This window comes from Pan paniscus, chromosome 10 (assembly GCF_029289425.2).
Source record: "Pan paniscus chromosome 10, NHGRI_mPanPan1-v2.0_pri, whole genome shotgun sequence".
In the NCBI taxonomy this organism is placed as follows: domain Eukaryota; kingdom Metazoa; phylum Chordata; class Mammalia; order Primates; family Hominidae; genus Pan; species Pan paniscus.
In genome coordinates, this window is record NC_073259.2 from 108,171,736 (window position 1) to 108,191,010 (window position 19,275).

The following is a 19,275-nucleotide window of genomic DNA, read 5'->3' on the forward strand; positions in this document are numbered from 1 at the left end:
AATCAGCATGCAGTATTTCAACTAAGCAGACAACTCTTAAACAAAGCCTCATCTTTATGACCAAGAAGTGACACAAATTGACATATGATTAAAGATAAGTAGAGGTCAGCCGGGCACGGTGGCTCATGCTGTAATCCCAGCACTTTGGGAGGCAGAGGCAGGTGGTGAATCACCTGTCAGGAATTTGAGACCAGCATGGCCAACAGGATGAAACCCCATCTCTACTAAAAGTACGAAAATTAGCCAGGTGTGGTGGCATGCGCCTGTAATTCCAGCTACTTGGGAGGCTGAGGCAGGAGAATCGCATGAACCTGGGAGGTAGAGGCTGCAGTGAGCCAAGACGGTGCCACTGCACTCCAGCCTGGGTGACAGAGCAAGACTCCATCTCCCAAAAAAAAAAAAAAAAAAAGATAAGTAGAATAACAAGTTATAATAATAATAATAGGAATGATACTAACAGTAAACAGAGACCCTTAAAAATCTCAAAATGGGCTGGGCACGGGCGGCTCACAAGGTGAGGAGATTGAGACCATCTCGGCCAACATGGTGAAACCCCATCTCTACTAAAATACAAAAAAATTAGCCAGACGTGGTGGCGCGTGCCTGAAATCCCAGCTACTTGGGAGGCTGAGGCAGGGGAATCGCTTGAACCTGGGAGGCAGAGGTTGCAGTGAGCTGAGATTGCACCACTGCACTCCAGCCTGGTGACAGAGTAAGACTCCGTCTCAAAAAAAAAATCTCAAAATGAAAAAGAAACTAATGAAGAAAAGGGATAAAACTGCAAATTTATTAGTTCTCATGTCTTCATTTGAAAAGTATTTACTCACTACTTTTTAAAAATTTTTTTGAGACAGGGTCTCACTCCGTCACCCAGGCTGGAGTGCAGTGGTACAATCATGACTCACTGCAGCCTCACCCTTTCAGACTCAACCGATCATCCTGCTTCAGCTTCCGAAGTAGCTGGGCCTACAGGCGCATGTGCTACCACGTTGGGCTATTTTTTTATTTTTATTTTTAGTATAGATGCAGTCTCATTATGTTACCCAGGCTAGTCTCAAACTCCTGGGCTCAGGCAATCCGCCTACCTCGGCCTTCGAAAGTGCTGGGATTACAAGTGTGAGCCACCATGCCCAGCAACTCACTACAAGTTTAGACTGTCCCATTTGACAATAAAACTTATGAAAAAACTATCTTTGAACATGTACCAAATGGATGCAATTATTTTATTAACAAATTAATAATTTTGAAATATTAATGGAATCACATTTACACAAAAATTAAGATCTATAAAGTAGTTAATATATGCCTTTAAACATAAGGCACACATTTATGCAAAGGTATCTTTCTTTTGAAATTATATTAATAAAAATGTTTTTACAGAATTATCTAAAATTAAGTATTTTAAAAGATAGAGCCAAAATATAGAAGGAAAACATGAAAGGCCTTCCACAAATATCAAGCCACAGATATCAAAGTCTCACCCTAATGGACGCTTTATTACAAAAAACTTTGTTGATAGCAAGCCATGTTGGCAAATCCAACATATTCTGGAGTACTTCTTCATCCAACTCCAAATTCTTCAGTTCACCTTCTCCTTTAAGGGTACTTAGATTTATCTTGTCAGGAGATAAATTTTTGGTAAATCTGAAAGAGAATACACATTGACATTTATTTATGTGTCGGTTACTATACTCCAGAGTCATTTTTTCAAATATACAGAGAACTAAAAATATAATAGGAGTGGACACAACATAATGTCCATCAACGACAAATGGATAAAGAAAATGTGGTACATATACACGATGGAGTATTATTCAGCCATAAAAAGAATGAGATCCTGTCATTTGCAACAACATGGATGGAACTGGAGGACACTACAGTTAAGTGAAACAAACCAGGCACAGAAAGACAAACTTTACACACTCTCGTTCATTTATGGGAGCTAAAAATTAAAACAATTGAATACATGGAGATCAAGAGTAGAAATGATGGTCACCAGAGGCTGGAAAGGGTAGTGGTGGGGAGCAGGGGTGGGAATGGGTAGTGGATACAAAAATACAATTAGGTAGAATGAATACAATACTGATATGGTTTGGCTCTGTGTCCCCACCCAAATCTCACCTCTAATTGTAATCCCCACATGTCAGGGGAAGGAGCTGGTGGGAGGTGATTGGATCATGGGGGTAGTTTCTCCCATGACGTTCTCATGATAGTTAGGGAGTGAGTTCTCACAAGATCTGATGATTTAAAAGTGTCTGGCAGTTTTCCCCCACCTCTCTCTCTCTCTCTCTCTCTCTCTCTCCTGCCACCATGTAAAACATGCCTTGCTTCACCATCACCTTCCACCATGATTGTGAGTTTCCTGAGGCCTCCCCAGCCATGCAGAAGTGTAAGCCAATTAAACTTCTTTCTTCATAAATTACTCCGTCTCAGGTATGTCTTCATAGCAGTATGAAAACGGACTAAGACAGATATAGTATTCAACAGCACAACAAAGTGACTACAGTCAACAATAATTTATTGTACGTTTTAAAGTAATTGTGTAACTGGAATGTCTGTAACACAAAGAAATGATAAAGGCAGCCAGGTGTGTGGCTCACACCTATAATCCCAGCATTTTAGGAGTCTGAGGAGGGCGGATCACTTGAGGGCAGGAGTTCAAGACCAGCCTGGCCAACATGGTGAAACCTGGTCTCTACTAAAAATACAAAAATATTAGCTGGGCGTGTTGGCGCATGCCTGTAGTCCCAGCTATTGAGGAGGCTGAGGTGGGAGTTTCGCTTCAGTCCAGGAGGTGGAGAATGCAGTGAGCTGAGACTGTGCCACTGCACTCCAGCCTGGGTGACACAGCAAGATCCTGTCTCAGAAAAAAAAAAAAAAAAAAAAAAAGATTGGAAATAGTTAATGTAAGAGTGAGCATTTTCCAAGGGTTTACTGTGTTCCAAGCTCTTGGCATACATGCGTGACTATTTCATTTAGTTCCCATGATAACCTATTAGGGTCTATACTAATTTTAACCCAATTTTTGAATAAGTAAACCTAAGGAGAAACTTGAACTTACTTGCCTAATATCACAACTAACAACGAAAATACATTACACATCTACTTTGAAATACATTCATATACATTACTTTATCTTCCAAACAACCCTAAAAAATAAAAATTACTAACTATGCCCAACAAATAATTTTTCAAAAGTGAAATTACTGAAAAAAACTAAACTACTGGCTAACAAGAGTTAGTCTTTACTTTTTTTGGAAATTAAATATAAAGCAACATTATATACTGGGTTATTCACATGCCCTACTTGTCAACAAGAATACCAATCAATAAACTCATGTTTCTCCACTGACTCCAAACCAGAATTTCATGAGCCAGATTCTATCTGAATTGATATCTTCTCACAGGATGTCAACTGAGAAATACAACAATCATTTAACATGTATTTGACCAATGATGCTGAGCTGTATTACACTTGCTTCTGATCACGCTTGATTCAATACCACGACGCTTTCTCATAGAATGCCATTCCTAACCACAGATAACAAACAAACAAAAACCCTGCCACTTCCCTGAGGCAGAATATTAGAGCCAGAAGACAACACTCAATAAGTATTTATTGAGAATTCATTATGCAGACACACATACTGGGAAGCAGTACACTTGAGGTCCCTGCCCTTGTGGAGTTTTCAGTTTAGTTGGTGAGACGGATCAAATGGCACAACTAAGAGAGAATATAGCAGGAGTTCTAATCCAGAGCTTCTCTGAAATAGGGACTTTTGAGCTGGTATCTAAAGGAAGAGAAGTTAACTAGGCAAGGAGGAAAAGGGGGTAGGGAAAGAAAGTATTCCAAGCAGAGGAATAAAATGCATAAAGGTTCTAAGACAGGAGGGAGATGATATAAAGTGGAATTGAAAAAATATCAGAAATACTGTTATCTGTAATATTTATAGGGAAGGAAGGATGGACAACAGACTAATCTGAGTAACTCAAACAGAATATTTGACTATATATTCTAACATTTGACTATATATCCTTAGTCTTGGGCATGGAGGAATACGGGGATGGAGGTGAAGCATGGTCAGTGAAGAAATCAGGCAACACCTTGATTGGGTATGTACAAGAATGTTCATTTCAAGGATATCTACAAGAAAAAAAGAGTGAAAACAATCTAAACGTCCCAAGAGGGATACCCCATCTAATTATAATACACTATATTATTAATACATACATATCAAGTAATATATGTTGCCAGTCTTATAAAGAAATGTTTATATTATAATGTTTGATGAAAATTCAAGTCACAAAATTATGTGCTATAATTTCAAGTATGTAAAAAATGCATCATAAAATCCCATGACTACCTATGGCTGGTGGGGTTTTAGATTTTTTTTTTTTTTTTTTTTTTTGCTTTTTTGAGACAGGGTCTCGCTCTGTTGTCCAGGGTGGAGTGCAGTGGTGTGATCATGGCTCATTTCAACCACGACCTCCTGGACTCAGGTGATCCCACCTCAGCTTTCCAAGTAGCTGGGACCACCACACCCAGCTAATTAGTTTATTTATTTAATTTACTTTGAGATAGGGTCTCACCCTGTTGCCCAGGCTAGAGTGCAGTGGTTTGATTTTGGCTCACTGCAACCTCCACCTCCAAAGCAGTTGGGACCATGGGCACATGCCACCATGCTCAGCTAGTTTTTTGTTTTTTTTGTTTGTTTTGTTTTGTTTTGTTTATGAGACAGTCTTGCTCTGTCACCCAGGATGGAGTGCAGTGGCACAATCTCAGCTCATTGCAACCTCTGCCTTCTGGGTTCAAGCGATTCTCCTGCCTTAACCTCCTGAGAAGCTGGGATGACAGGCACGCACCACCACGCCCAGCTAATTTTTGTATTTTTAGTAGAGACGGGGTTTCACCATGTTGGTCAGGCTGGTCTCTAACTCCCGACCTTGTGATCCATCCACCTCGGCCTCCCAAAGTGCTGGCTGGGATTACAGGCATGAGCCACCGTGCCCAGCCCCAGCTAGTTATTTTTTAAAGACAGGGACTCACTATGTTGCTCAGGCTGATATCGAATCCCTGGGGTCAAGCAATCCTCCTGCCTCAGCCTCCCAAAGTGCTGGGATTACAGGTGTGAACCACCACACCCAGCCTAGATTTACTTCTCCTTATTTATACTTCTCTGTATAAGTATTCTATAACGAGCATGTACCACTTTTATAAAGACAAAAGTTCAAGAGAAACCAAAAAAGACTGGCCTGGCAAGAGCAAAAGTGAAAAATGAGGAGGATTAAAATATATGTAATTTAGCCAGGAGCAGTGGCTCATGCTTGAAATCTTGGCAGTTTGAGAGGCCAAGGCGAGAAGATCACTTGAGCCCAAGAGTTTGAGACCAGCCTGGGCTGGTCTATATATTAGTGAGTGACTATATTAGTGAGACCCTATGTCTACAAAAATTTAAAAAAGAATTAGCCAGGCATAGTGGAACACTCCTGTAGTCCCAGTTACTGAGGGGACTGAGCTGGGAGGATTGCTTGAGCCTGGGAGGTCAAGGCTGCAGTGATCCATAATTGTGCCACTGCACTCCAGCCTGGGTGACAGAGCCTTTGTCTCAAAGACAAAACAAAAAACAAAAATAATAGCTAACAACAGCAATAAAATTTCCAAGCAAATGAAAAAAGTAGACTTGATTTAGATTATACATTTTACAATCAATACACCATTATTAGGGTCTAAATTATGTGCAGTGCACTAAGTAAACATTTAAGGGCAAAACAAAACAAAAAGGTCCATATAATCAAAGATTTATAATTTGGTTAAGGGAACAGAGAATAAATGCACAAAAAGCCAAGAATCTCAGGAGGCTGAGGCAGGAGAACTGCCTGAACCCGGGAGGCGGAGGTGGCAGTGAGCCAAGATTGCACCACTGCACTCCAGCCTGGTGACAGAGCAAGACTCCATCTCAAAAAAAAAAAAAAAAAAAAAAAGAATCTCAGCTTGCTAGGCACAGGAGCTCATGCCTGTAATCCCAGCACTCTGGGAGGCTGAGGCAAGTGGATTGCTTGAGCCCAGGAGTTCAAGACTAGCCTGGGTAACATGACAAAACCCCATCTCTACAAAAAATACAAAACTTAGCCAGGCATGGTAGCATGCATCTGTAGTCCCAGCTACCCATGAGGCTAAGGTGGGGGGATCACCTGAGCCCAGGAGGTCGAGGTTGCAGTGAACCATGATAGCACCACTACACTCCAGCCTGGATGACAGAGTAAGACCCTGTCACACACACAAAAAGAATGTCATCTCGGCCGGGTGCGGTGGCTCATGCCTGTAATACCAGCACTTTGGGAGGCCGAGGTGGCTGGATCACCTGAGGTCAGGAGTTCGAGACCACCCTGGCCAACGTGGCGAAACCTCGTCCCTACTAAAAATACAGAAAAATTAGCTGGGTGTGGATCCCAGCTACTCTGGAGGCTGAGACAGGAGAATCGCTTGAACCCAGGAGGCAGAGGTTGCAGTGAGCTGAGATTGCCCCACTGCACTCCAGCCTGGGAGACAGAGTAAGACTCTGTGTAAAAAAAAAATCTCATCTCAACAAGAGGTAAAATGCTATCTACTGCTTACTATTTAACCTATATCTCAGATTCCTCATCTGTAACATGGGGATAATAGTACCTGCCTCACAGAGTTGTTTTAAGGATTAACTCAGAACATGTAAAATGCTAGTTATGATCCCCAATATGAGTAATAACTCAGTAAGTGTTCACTATTATTAAGACTAAGATACAGGCCAGACAGGTTGGCTCAGGCCTCTAATCCCAGCACTTTGGGAGGCCAAGGTAGGAAGATAACTTGAGGCCAAGAGTTATCTTGGCCTAGTCTGGACAACATAGAGACACCCTGTCTCAGAAAAAAAAAAAGAGAAAAACAATTTCCATTATACTCCCAATATTTCATGGTATAACATGAAAAACTAGATGTTACAGGGAATTTAACAATGCATGTTAGATTGTTTAATTAATAAACTTAAAAAGTAGGCACTCTTGATCTGCAGGTATTAGATGGGCTTCAAGGAGTCTACAATATTTTATCAGACTTTCAAAGGGGGTTTTTGGACACAGAATATGCTAAGAACCACTGCCTTAAAGAAAATGATTAATTTTAGTCACCTAGAAAGTAAATTATTTCAGCACTGTAATTCAATATTTAATGGTTATAATTCAATTATTTAGCTTGTTATTAATAAATACCTCTTGGAGTGGCTACCCAGCTAACAGTGATTCATTCTTCTCTGGGAAAAACTGTATATACAGGGGAAAGATGCACATCTAAGATATTTTTTAAAATACTTCCTTGGTTATAGTGATTGATCTACAGGTTGACATGGCATCTAGGCTATTCGATCATATTCTTTCCTCCAGAAATTTGAAACAAATAGACTACTCTGGGATCAAACTTATAAATTAATAATAGAGAGTGACTGAGAAACACATAGCCACAACGTTTAGAACTGAAAGGTACTGAAAAGATTATTCTCCATCATTTTCCATTCTTCTCAACTGGACCCAATTCAAATCCTTAATATGAACCAGTAATTGACATCACTAGCTAGTATCCCAAGACTGTGTGTCCCTACAAGGATGAAATTCTCGTTATCATATGAAGAGTTTTTATAAGAACCAGTATGTGTATGCAAGCAAATGAATTTAACAGCTTCTGTTTGATTTTATTCAAAACAATACTTTCAGATGGGAAAATACCTTAAAGCCACATTTTAAAGTCATACAAGAGAAGATGTTTTCAGAAAAACTTGCCCAAATCTGACAGACTGCCAAGTACTTTGGCTTGGATCACTAAGTTATTATCTGTAACTAATTAAATCCTTTCACAGCCCATGGACCTCATCATGCAACCATAAAGATCCCTTCAATCAAAACTAAGAAACAGATCAAGGCTTTTCTACAGAAACTCCTATTTCCTCATTTTCTCTTTTAATCACCTACACTCCTGTCACTCCAGGTGTACCTCTTTTAATACAACACTTCATTATTTGAGGTACTTGATTATCTCCAGGCTCACAATGTGAATTAGTTAAGGGATTTTCAAATTTTTTGACATAACCTAAGGCAAGAAATACACTATACATAACAATTTAGTAAGGATACAAAAAAAAGGTGCAAAATTTCATGAAGCAGTATTTTAATCGTCTGATATGTTCTATTACAGTCTTTTAAAATAGTGATCGGCCAGGCGCAGTAGCTCACGCCTGTAATCTCAGCACTTCGGAAGGCCAAGGTGGGTGGATCACCTGAGGTCAGCAGTTCGAGACCAGCCTGTCCAACACAGCGAAACCCCGTCTCCACTAAAAATACCAAACATTAGCCAGATGTGGTGGCAGGCGCCTGTAATCCCAGCTACTTGGGAGGCTGAGGCAGAAGAATCATTTGAGCTTGGAAAGCAGAGGCTGCAGTGAGCTGAGATCACACCACCACACTCCAGCCTAGGTGACAGGGTGAAACTCTGTCTCAAAAAATAAAATAGTGATCATAACTAAAATGATTTCACAAGCCAAGGTATGAACTAAAGTTTAAAACAATAAATAAGTATAGGCCGGGCGTCGTGGCTCACACTTGGAATCCCAGCAATTCGGGAGGCCAAAGCCAGGTGGATCACTTTAGCTCAGGAGTTTCAGGCAAGCCTGGGCAACATAGTGAGACCTTGTCTCTACAAAAAATTTTTAAATTAGCTAGGCACGGTGGCACACGCCTGTAGCTACCTGGGAGACTGAGGTAGGAAGATCCCTCAAGCCCAGGAGATTGAGGCTGCAGAGCTGTGATTGTGCCACTGTACTCCAGCCTTGGTGACAGAGTGAGATCCTGTCTGGGAAAAAAAAACAAAAAAACAAAAAAAACACACAAGTATAATACATCTTGACCAAGTGTTTATTCTAGAAATGAGGGCTGGTTTAAAACCAAAAACCAACTAATGCAATTCACCACATTAAAAGTAAAATCTAGGCCAGGCGAGGTGGCTCACGCCTGTAATCCCAGCACTTTAAGGCAGGCGGATCACCTAAGGTCAGGAGTTCAAGACCAGCCTGGCCAACATGATGAAATCCCATCTCTACTAAAAATACAAAAAAAGTTAGCTGGGTGTGGTGGTGCACACCTGCAATCCCAGCTACTCGGGAGGCTGAGGCAGGAGAATCACTCGAACCCAGGAGGCAGAGGTTGCAGTGAGCCGAGATGGTGCCAATGTACTCCAGCCCGGGTGACAGAATGAGACTGTCTCAAAAAAAAAAAAAAAAAAAAAAAAGTAAAATCTAGCCAGACACAGTGGCTCACGCCTGTAATCCCGACACTTTGGGAAGCTGACGTGGGAGGACGGCTTGAGCCCAGAAGTAGTGAGACCTCATCTGTACAAAAAATTAAAAGTTAGCTAAGCATAGTGGCAGGGGCCCGTAGTCCAAGTTACTCAGAAGGCTGAGGTGAGAGGACTATTTGAGCCCAGGAGGTGGAGTTGGTGCCTAGATCATACCACCACACTCCAGCCTGGGCAACAGAGCAAGATCCTGTCTCAAAAAAAAAAAAAAGAAAAGAAAAGAAAAAAAAAAGGTAAAATTACATCATGTTCTCAATAGAGCCCAAAAAAGCATTTTACAAAAGTCAACACCCATTCATGAAAAAATAACTCTCAACAAGACAGGAACAGAAGAGAACTTCCCGAAAACTCTAAAGGACATCTACAAAAACTCTACAGCTAAAATTACATGTAATGAGAAAAGACTAAAATTGCTTTTCCCCTAAGACAGGGACAAGGCAAGGGTATTTGCTCTCATCACTTTTTTCCAACAATGTATTGAAGGTTCTAGCCAACACAATAAGGTAAGAAAAATATATAAAAGGCATCTGGTTTTGAAAAGTAGTAAAATTATTTTTTCCCAGATGACATGATCACCTGTGTAGAAAATCATACAGAATTATCAAAGACATTGCCAGAACTAAAAAATGAGTGTAGCAATGTTGTAGGATATAAGGCCAATATAAAAATAAATCAGTTGAAGGGACAGAGGAGCCATAAGAAAGAATTACCAATAGCCAAAGCTGAAAGAATCTGAGTAATAAAATAAACAGTACTGGATAATAACACAAACTATAAAACAAAAATACAGAAGTCTACACTAATATAAACATATGATTAAATAAATAAATAACTTGGAGAAAATAGAGAAATCTTCCTGGCAGAAAAGTTCCAAAAAAATTACGTAGATATTCTAGTCTCAGGGAGGTGGAGCATAACTCCTCATTCTTTTAGTGAGGGCTGCACATAGTACTTCCTTCCAAAATGTTCAGTAAGAAAATGGGGGAAATAATAATTTTACAGTGGAGAACCTGGCAAATGCTACATCAGCCAGGTTATCAACGTCAACATCGGCAATAAGACATGTTGATAATATGTACCCCTGATTTGACATAATAAAAACAGCTCTTAACTAACCTCTGTGGTCTCCTTGCCAAAAACCCCTAATGCCAATCTAATCCTAAGAAAAAGGCTAGACATACACTAGTGACTTCAGAATTACCTGCAGAACTTTTTATTTATTTATTTTGAGGCAGTCTCATTCTGTCGCCCAGGCTGAAGGGCAGTGGTGTGATCACAGCTCACTGCAGCCTTGAACTCCTGGGCTCAAGTGATCCTCCCCTGCCTCGACCTCCTAAGATCCTCCCCTGCCACCACCTCCCCTGCCTCCACCTTGACCTCCTGAACATGCCCAGCACCACCACGTCCAGCTCATTTTTAATTTTTTTGTAGAGATGGGGTCTCGCTGTGTTGCCCAGGCTGGTCTCAAACTCCTGGGCTCAAGCAATCCTCCTGCTGTGGCCTCCCAAAGTGCTGGGATTACAGGCGTGAGCCACCGCACCTGACCTTTGGGGTGCTTTTTAAAACTACTCCATTTCAAGCCCATTCCCAGAGATTCTGGTGCTCTTGATATGGAGCAGGGCCTAGAAATCTCCATTTTAGGAAGTTATCTGGGGGACTCATTTATATGCATCAGATTTAAAATCACAGATTTATCGTGGAGGAGATACAAAGAATGCCTTTTTTATACTACTCTTATCAATCCTGGACTGTATGTGTATCGATTTTATAGAGCAACCAAAGATATCTTGACACAGTTGAAATTTGCATTTCTCTTGGTCCCAGAAAAAAAAATGAGTAATTTTATATAAATTTTTGTATTTTTTTTAAAGGAAAACAGCAGACAAACCCCAATTGAAGGACACTGTACAAAACACGTGGCCAGGTCTCCTCAAAACTTTCAAGGTTGGCTGGGCACGGTGGCTTATGCCTCTCCAAAAAAATAAAATATTAGCCAGGTGTAGTGGTGCATGCCTGTAGTTCTAGCTACTCAGGAGGCTGAGGCAGGAGGACTGCTTAAGCCCAGGAGGTTGAGGCTGCAGTGAGTCATAATCACACTACTGCACTCCAGTCTGGGAGAGTGAGTGAGACCGTCTCAAAACAAAACAAAACAAAACAAAACAAAAAACTCTCAAGGTCTTCAAAAACAAGGAACGTCTGAGAAATGGGCACAACCAAGAGGAGCCTAAAAAGACATGATGACTAAATGTAATATATTTGGAATGGGACCATGGAATAGAAAAAGGACATTGGGTAAAAGAAATACTAAGGAAATTTGAACAGAGTATGGCCTATAATAATTATCAACATTAGTTAATTGTGATGAACCATATGAATGTAAAATGCTAATAGTAAGAGAGACTAAATGTTGGGTATGAGAATTCTGCATTATCTTCACAACCTTTCTATAAATCCATAACTATTCTAAGATTAAAAGCTTATTTTTAAAAAATCAGAGCTGATTATGGAAAGTTTATTCATTTTATTGTATGTAAATTTCACTCAATAAAAATTATAATAAAGAAATCAGCTGGGTGTTGCGGTTCATGCCTGTAACTCCAGCACTGTGGGAGGCCAAGGCGAGCAGATCACAACGTCAGGAGTTCAAAGACCAACCTGGCCAACATGGTAAAACTCTGTCTTTACTAAAAATACAAAAATTAGCTGGGCTTAGTGGCATGCACCTGTAGTCCCAGCTACTCGGGAGGCTGAGGCAGGAGAATTGCTTGAACTCAGGAGGCGGAGGTTGCAGTGAGCCGAGATCGCGCCACTGCACTCCAGCCTGGGCGACAAAGCCAGACTCTGTCTCAAAAATGAAATAAAATAAAAAAATAAATAAATAAATTATGTTTCTATATGTAGCAACAATCAGAAACTGAATATTTTAAAGTACCATTAACATTAGCATAAGAAATACGAAATTTTTAGGGATAAATTTGTCAAAAGGTGTGCAAGACCTAGAAACTGAAAACTACAAAATACTGTTGCAAGAAATTGAAGAAGATCTAAATAAATGAAGAAACAAAACATATTAGTGGATTAAACTCAATACTGTTAAAATGTCATCAATTCTCTCAAAAAGACTTACAGATTCAAGGCAACCCTAAGCAAAACCCAAGCAGGCTTCTTTTTTGAGAGAAATGACATACTGATTCTAAAATTTTCATGAAAATGTAGAAGACCTAGAATATCCAAAATAACTCTGAAAAAGATGAACAAAGTTGGAAACATTATACTGCCAATTTCAAGACTTATCTAAAAGCTACAGTAATCGAGGCAGTCTGATAATGGTGGGTGTAAATAAATAATAAATGCAACAAAATACAGAGTCCAGAAAAAGACCCAAATTCATGGTTAGCTAATTTCCAACAAAGGTGCAAAAACAAGTCAATGAAAATAATATTTTTAAGAAGTGGTACCAGAATGATGTTATAGCCATATGCAAAAAAAAACAAAAAACAAAAAAATCCTTGACCTTTACCTCACCCCATAAACAAAAATTAACTCTAAATTATCACAGACCTAAATCTAAGAACTACAACTTAAAAACTCCTGAAGAAAATATTAGTAACCTTGAGTTTGGTAGATTTAACGCAACAAAAAATGCACAAATCATAGGAGAAAAAAATAAGTTAGTGGATCAAAATTAAAACCTCTGCCCTTTGAAAGACACTGTAACTACAGGGCAACCATAGACTGGGAAAAAATATTTCCAAAGCATATATTTGAAAAAAGACTTGTACCTACAATTTTTTTTAAATTCTTACAACTTGAAAATAAGACAATTCACTAATAGGCAAAAGGCCTGGGCGTGGTGCCTCACGCCTGTAATCCCAGCACTTCGGGAGGCCTAGGCGGGCGGATCACCTGAGATAAGGAGTTTGAGACCAGCATGGCCAAAATGGCAAAACCTCATTTCTACTAAAAATACAAAAATTAGCTGAGCGTGAGACAGGCGCCTGTAATCCCAGCTACTCGGGAGGCTGAGGCAGAATTGCTTGAACCTAGGAGGTGGAGGTTTCAGTGAGCCAAGATCGCACCACTGCACTCCAACCTGGGTGACAGAGCAAGATTCCATCTCAAAAAATAAAAAAATAAAAATAAAAAATAAAATAGGCAAAAGATTTAAAGGGACCTTGGAACCAAAGAAGACACAGACGGCAGATAGGCACTTGAAAAGATGCCCAACATTAGTCATTAGAAAACTGCAAATTAAAAACCACAGTAAGATACCACTACTTATCCACTAAAATAGCTAAAATTAAAAAGGCTAACTATACTGAGTATTGGTGAAGATATGGAGCAACTGGAACTCTCATATACGTATTTGTGAGAATGTAAAATGAACGAGTTGAAACCACTTTGGAAAGCTGTTTGGAATTTGTTTTTAAAGTGATGCATATACCTAGCATATACCTAACCATTCTACTACTAAGAATTTACTTAAAAGGAATGAAAAGCTTAGGACCTTCATATGAAAACATAGCACATACAATTATGTAAGAGAGAGAGAGAGAGAGAGAAAGGCCTATGTCCTCACGAAGATTTATACACGAATGTTCATAATAGCTTTATTTCTAATAGCTGACAAACGGACACAACCCAAATATCTATCAAAAGGGAAACGGATAAATTGTGGCATATCCACAATAGAATAATCAGCAATAAGAATGTACGCATATGATAAAATAGATTCATTGCAAGATAATAATGCTGAGTGAAAGAAGCCAGGAAAAAATGCATATTTATATAAAAATCTAGAAAATGCAAACTAGGCCGGGCACAGTGGCACACGCCTGTAATCCCAGCACTTTGGGAGGTCGAGGTGGGAGGATCACCTGAGGTCAGGAGTTTGAGACCAGCCTGACCAACATGGAGGAACCCTGCCTCTACTAAAAATACAGAATTTTTAGTGGGGTGTGGTAGCGCATGCCTGTAATCCCAGCTACTCGGGAGGGTGAGGCAGGAGAATTACTTGAACCTGGGAGGTGGAGGTTGCAGTGAGCTGAGATAGTGCCACTGCACTCCAGCCTGGGCAACAAGAGTGAAACTCCATCTCATGGAAAAAAAAAAAAAAACAGAAAATGCAAACTAACCTAAGTGATATAAAGTAGATCAGTGGTTGCCCAGGAATGAGGCAGAAGGAGAGAGAGGATTACAAAGGAGCATGAGAAAACTTTTGAGGGTGGTGAATATTCATTTTCTTAATTATGGTAATGGTATTATGATTACATATATGTTAAAATTTCATCAGGCCAGGCATGGTGGCTCAAGCTTGTAATCCCAACACTTTGGGAGGCCGAGGAGGGCAGATCACCTGAGGTCGGGAGTTCGAGACCAGTCTGACCAACATGGTGAAACCCTGTCTCTACTAAAAGTACAAAATTAGCGGGCATGGTGGCGCCCGCCTGTAAGCCCAGCTACTCGGGAAGCTGAGGCAGGAGAACTGCTTGAACCCAGAAGGCGGAGGCTGCGGTGAGCTGAGATCGTGCCACTGCACTCCAGCCTGGGCAACAAGAGCGAAAGTCCGTCTCAAGAAAAAAAAGTCATCAAATTGTACACCTTAAATATGTGCAGTGTATTGCCTATAAATCAGTTATATTTTAATAAAGCTGTTCAAATAAGATATATACATACTATATATATACACACACATATATGTGTATATATAAATATCTTAAAAAATAATGAATTTAGCCAGGCATGGTGGTGCCTGCTTGTAATCCCAGATACTCAGGAGGCTAAGGTGGGATTACTTAAGCCCAGGAGTTCCAGACCAGCCTGAGCAACACAGTGAGACTCCATCTCGAATAATAAAATAAAATAAATGAACTTGTTAACTATTAATAAAATACAATGGAATAAAAATATATAAGGTATTAGAACCATGGCCTTTTGAAAACCACCCCATTGCATCTGCCATCCAATGAAGATATTAGAAGCAATTTTAAGCTTAAAAAAGTGGAGCCATAGGCAGTCCTCATACTACAAAGAATATCAAATAATTTAATCCAACCTCCTCATTTTATAGTAGAGAATGTGAAGCCTAGAGAGGTTAAGTCAAATGCTGAAGGTCACACTAAAGTAGAGCCCAGACTATAATCAAACCTGTACAATTTTAGTTTAAGAGGTATTTTAGGATCAGTTACCATTCCATTATCATACTGATAAATTTTCAGTTCAACCATATTTACTGAGCATTTACTAGGCATTGTAGCAGTATATGGCAACTCTTACCCTCAAGGAGCTTTCAGTGTAAATTTGTAAGACTTAGCATATATTCCAGGCATAAACATTTTCTTTTTTCGTAAATTCTGCCTTTGTAGCTCCCAAGAAAACTAATGGTGTGTCTGTGATCCAATAAAACTTTGTTTCCAAAAACAGGCAGTGAGCCAAAGCAGGCCCTTGAGCCATAGTTTGCTCCCTGCTTTACACAAATCCCACATGCCCCATCCCTGCTGAAAACTCTTCAAGAACCCTCTTCTCTACTACATTTTGGATAAACCCCAAACTCCCCAAAAGCCCTTGCACCATCTCCCTTAGGATCCCTTGCCTTCTCTCCGTCTGTTCCTAGAGAAGGCCAAACTTTCTCCCCTGAGAACAGTTGGACATGCAGCTCCCTGTGCCTGGCCTGCTTTTCACCCTCTCATCCTTCTCATCTCTTAGGTTTACTCTAATTCATCACCCCTTCAGAGCAGCTTCTCTCCTCTCTCCTCCCATCCCATGCTCTGCTCGCTTCATCCACTTTGATCTTCCTGGTCTATTAGAATTTGCAATTACTTGCCTTCTTACATGTTTGCCTCTCCCCAACTAGAAGATCAGCTCCAGGAGAGCAGGGATCCTGTCCTCAGTCCCTAGCAGAGTGTCTGAGAGATTAAAGGTATTGTACATTCAACAAATATTAACTGAGGACCTACTATGTGGCAGATACCAATCTGGGTGCTTGGGATGTATGAGAGGACAGACAGACAAAGATCTTTGCCCTGTAGGGCTTACTATAGTCAGGGCAGACAGAGCCAAAAACAATTTAAAAAAATGGCATTTTAGAAGGAACTGAGTGTTGTAGTGTATAGGGAAACTCTCTAACCATGTTTTTCCTCTGCTCACACAACAATAATCATCAACACAGAAAAATTCTGTGACCGTGTGCGTGGAGTTTTCTCCCCCACACACCAAGCAGTGGACACCAGCTGTGTGCCCTCTAATTCAGTTCAGAACTGTCTATCTGGAGATGGTATCGGATCCCAAATCCCACATGCTGAGGGCTCAGTCCCAAGACTGCCCTCCCTCACCCCAGTCCTTGCCCACCAAACCCGTTGCAAGTCTGGGCCTCCAGAACTTCTGACGGACAGGCTCTTTGAGTTTGATTAACGTCAAGGCATAAATTTTTTAAACTAAAACCTAAAATATTAATGGAACAAGAATCAAAGTATGCTCCCAATGGTTTAAACTGCCTTTTTTTTTAATGCATTCTCAATTTACACAGAGTTTGTCTGGCTTGGTTATTTTTGTAATTATGCGTGTAATGAAAAAAAATCAATCTCATATAACCAGTTTTTCCAAATAAACATTTAAAGAATGAAAGAATGCAAACTGGCAGCCTGTGAGCTGTCTGCCCACAGATACTATTTGGCCCACACAGTGTTTTTAAAAATCTCAATTTGTTGTTAACCTTTAAAATAGGATAGGCATTGTGGCTCATGCCTGTACCCACAACACTTTGGAAGGCCGAAAACAGAAAGACTGCTTGAAGCTAGGAGTTCAAGATCAGCCTGGGAAACATAGCAAGACCCCATCTCTACGAGAATTTTTTTTTTTTTTTTTAATTAGCCAAGCATGGTGGTGCACGCCTGTAGACCTAGCTACTTCGGAGGCTGAGACAGGAGGATCACTTGAGCCAAGAAGTTTGAGGCTGCATTTAAGTGTGCACTATGATAACACCATGCACTCCAGTCTGGAACAGAGAGTGAGACCTTGTCTCTCAAATAAATAAATAAAAACCATTAAAAATGGGTAGACCTAGGCAGGGCACAGTGGCTCACGCCTGTAATCCCAGCACTAAGGGAGGCTGAGGCAAGGAGGACTGCTTGACACCAGGAGTTTGAGACCAGCCTGGGCAACACAGAGATCCTGTCTCTACAAAATATTAAAAAAAATAAAAATTAGCTAGGCATGGTGGCTCACGCCTGTGATCCCAGCACTCTGGGAGGCTGAGGAGGGTAGATCACGAGCTCAGGAGTTCGAGACCAGCCTGACCAACATTGTGAAACCCCATCTCTACTAAAAACACAAAAAAATTAGCTGGGCGTGATGGCACGCGCCTGTAATCCCAGCTATTCAAGGAGGCTAACACAGGAGAATCACTTTAACCCAGGAGGCAGAGGTTGCAGTGAGCCAAGATTGCTCCACTGCACTCTAGCCCAGGAAACAGAGTGAGACTCCATCTCAAAAAATAATAATAATAAAAATAAAAATTAGCTGGGCATGGTGGCACATACCTGTAGTCCTAGCCACTTGGAAGGCTGAGGCAGAAGGATCGTTTGATCCCAGGAGTTAAAAGTTGCATTGAGTTATGATCACACCACTATACTCCCACCTGGGTGACAGAGTGAGACCCTGCCTTAAAAAAAAAAAAAAAATTTATATATATATATATTTTTATATATATATATATTTTTATATATATATATTTATTAAGGTCCATATATATATATATGGGTAGACCTTACATTAAAATCTGGGCATTGAGGCCGGGCACAGTGGCTCACACCTGTAATCCCAGCACTCTGGGAGGCCGAGATGGGCGGATCATCCGAGGTCAGGAGTTCCAGATAAGCCTGGCCAACATGGTGAAACCCCGTCTCTACTAAAAATACAAAAATTAGCCAGACATGGAGGCACACGCCTGTAATTCCAGCTACTCAGGGAGGCTGAGGCAGGAGAATCACTAGAACCCGGGAGGCAGAGGCTACAGTGAGCCAAGATTGCGCCACTGCACTCCAGCCTGGGTGACAGAGCGACCGGTTTCCATCTCAAAAAAAAAAAAAAAAAAAATCTGGGCATCAGGCTGGGTATGGTGGCTAACGACTACAATCTCAACACTTTGGGAGGCCCAAGGCAGGAGGATTACCTGAGGGCAAGAGTTTGAGACCAGTCTGGGAAACATAGGGAGACCCCATCTCTAGAAAAAATAAAACATTAGCCGAGCATGGTGGTGTACCTGTGGTCTCAACTACTTGGGAGGGTAAGGCAGAAGGATCACTTACGCCTGGGAGGTCAAAGCTGCAGTGAGCTGTGATCACGCCATAGCACTCCAGCATGGGCAACAGAGTGAGGGGGGCAGGGCAGGGCAGAAAATATGGGCATCCAGATTTTATTGAAATATCAGAAGATCTGACACAACTAGACATACATCCTTCATAGCAAAAACTGAGTGCCTACTATTTGCCAGTCACTCATTAGGCTCTTGGGAAATTTAAACAAATAAGAAATAGTTACTGTTTTTCAAGAACTTCACATTTTATTATTAGAAGCAAGCATATAAATAAATCATTGCAATATGTTATGATCTTACTATGTGCTGGGTACTATGTGATAGGTCATACAATAAAAATGGCAACAGGATAAAATGGAATCACAAGGAAAAGGGTGATGATCAATTCTCTTAATAGTAAAGTAGATATCCAGGTGCAGTGGCTCACGCCTGTAATCCCAACACTTTGGGAGGCTGAGGTGGGAGGATGACTTGAGCCCAGGAGTTCGAGAACAGCCTGGGCAAAAGAGTAAGGCTATCTATTAAAATAAAGAAAATAGTAAAGAAGACTTTGGGAAGGCTTCATAAAAGTAGGCAGCACTCAAGCTAC

At 40.6% G+C, this 19,275-nt stretch overlaps 1 protein-coding gene across 4 annotated transcripts in view; it reads right to left on the bottom strand.

Annotated features, from left to right (window-relative positions):
* BLTP3B (bridge-like lipid transfer protein family member 3B) overlaps nucleotides 1-19,275 on the bottom strand; it is a 116,827-nt gene that overhangs the window by 75,091 nt on the left and 22,461 nt on the right. For all 4 annotated transcript variants that reach the window (XM_008958044.5, XM_003832605.5, XM_008958043.5 and 1 more), the window contains exon 2: nucleotides 1,482-1,644. In XM_008958044.5, the coding sequence (XP_008956292.2) occupies nucleotides 1,482-1,644 (163 nt within the window). The remainder of the gene's footprint in view (nucleotides 1-1,481; nucleotides 1,645-19,275) is intronic.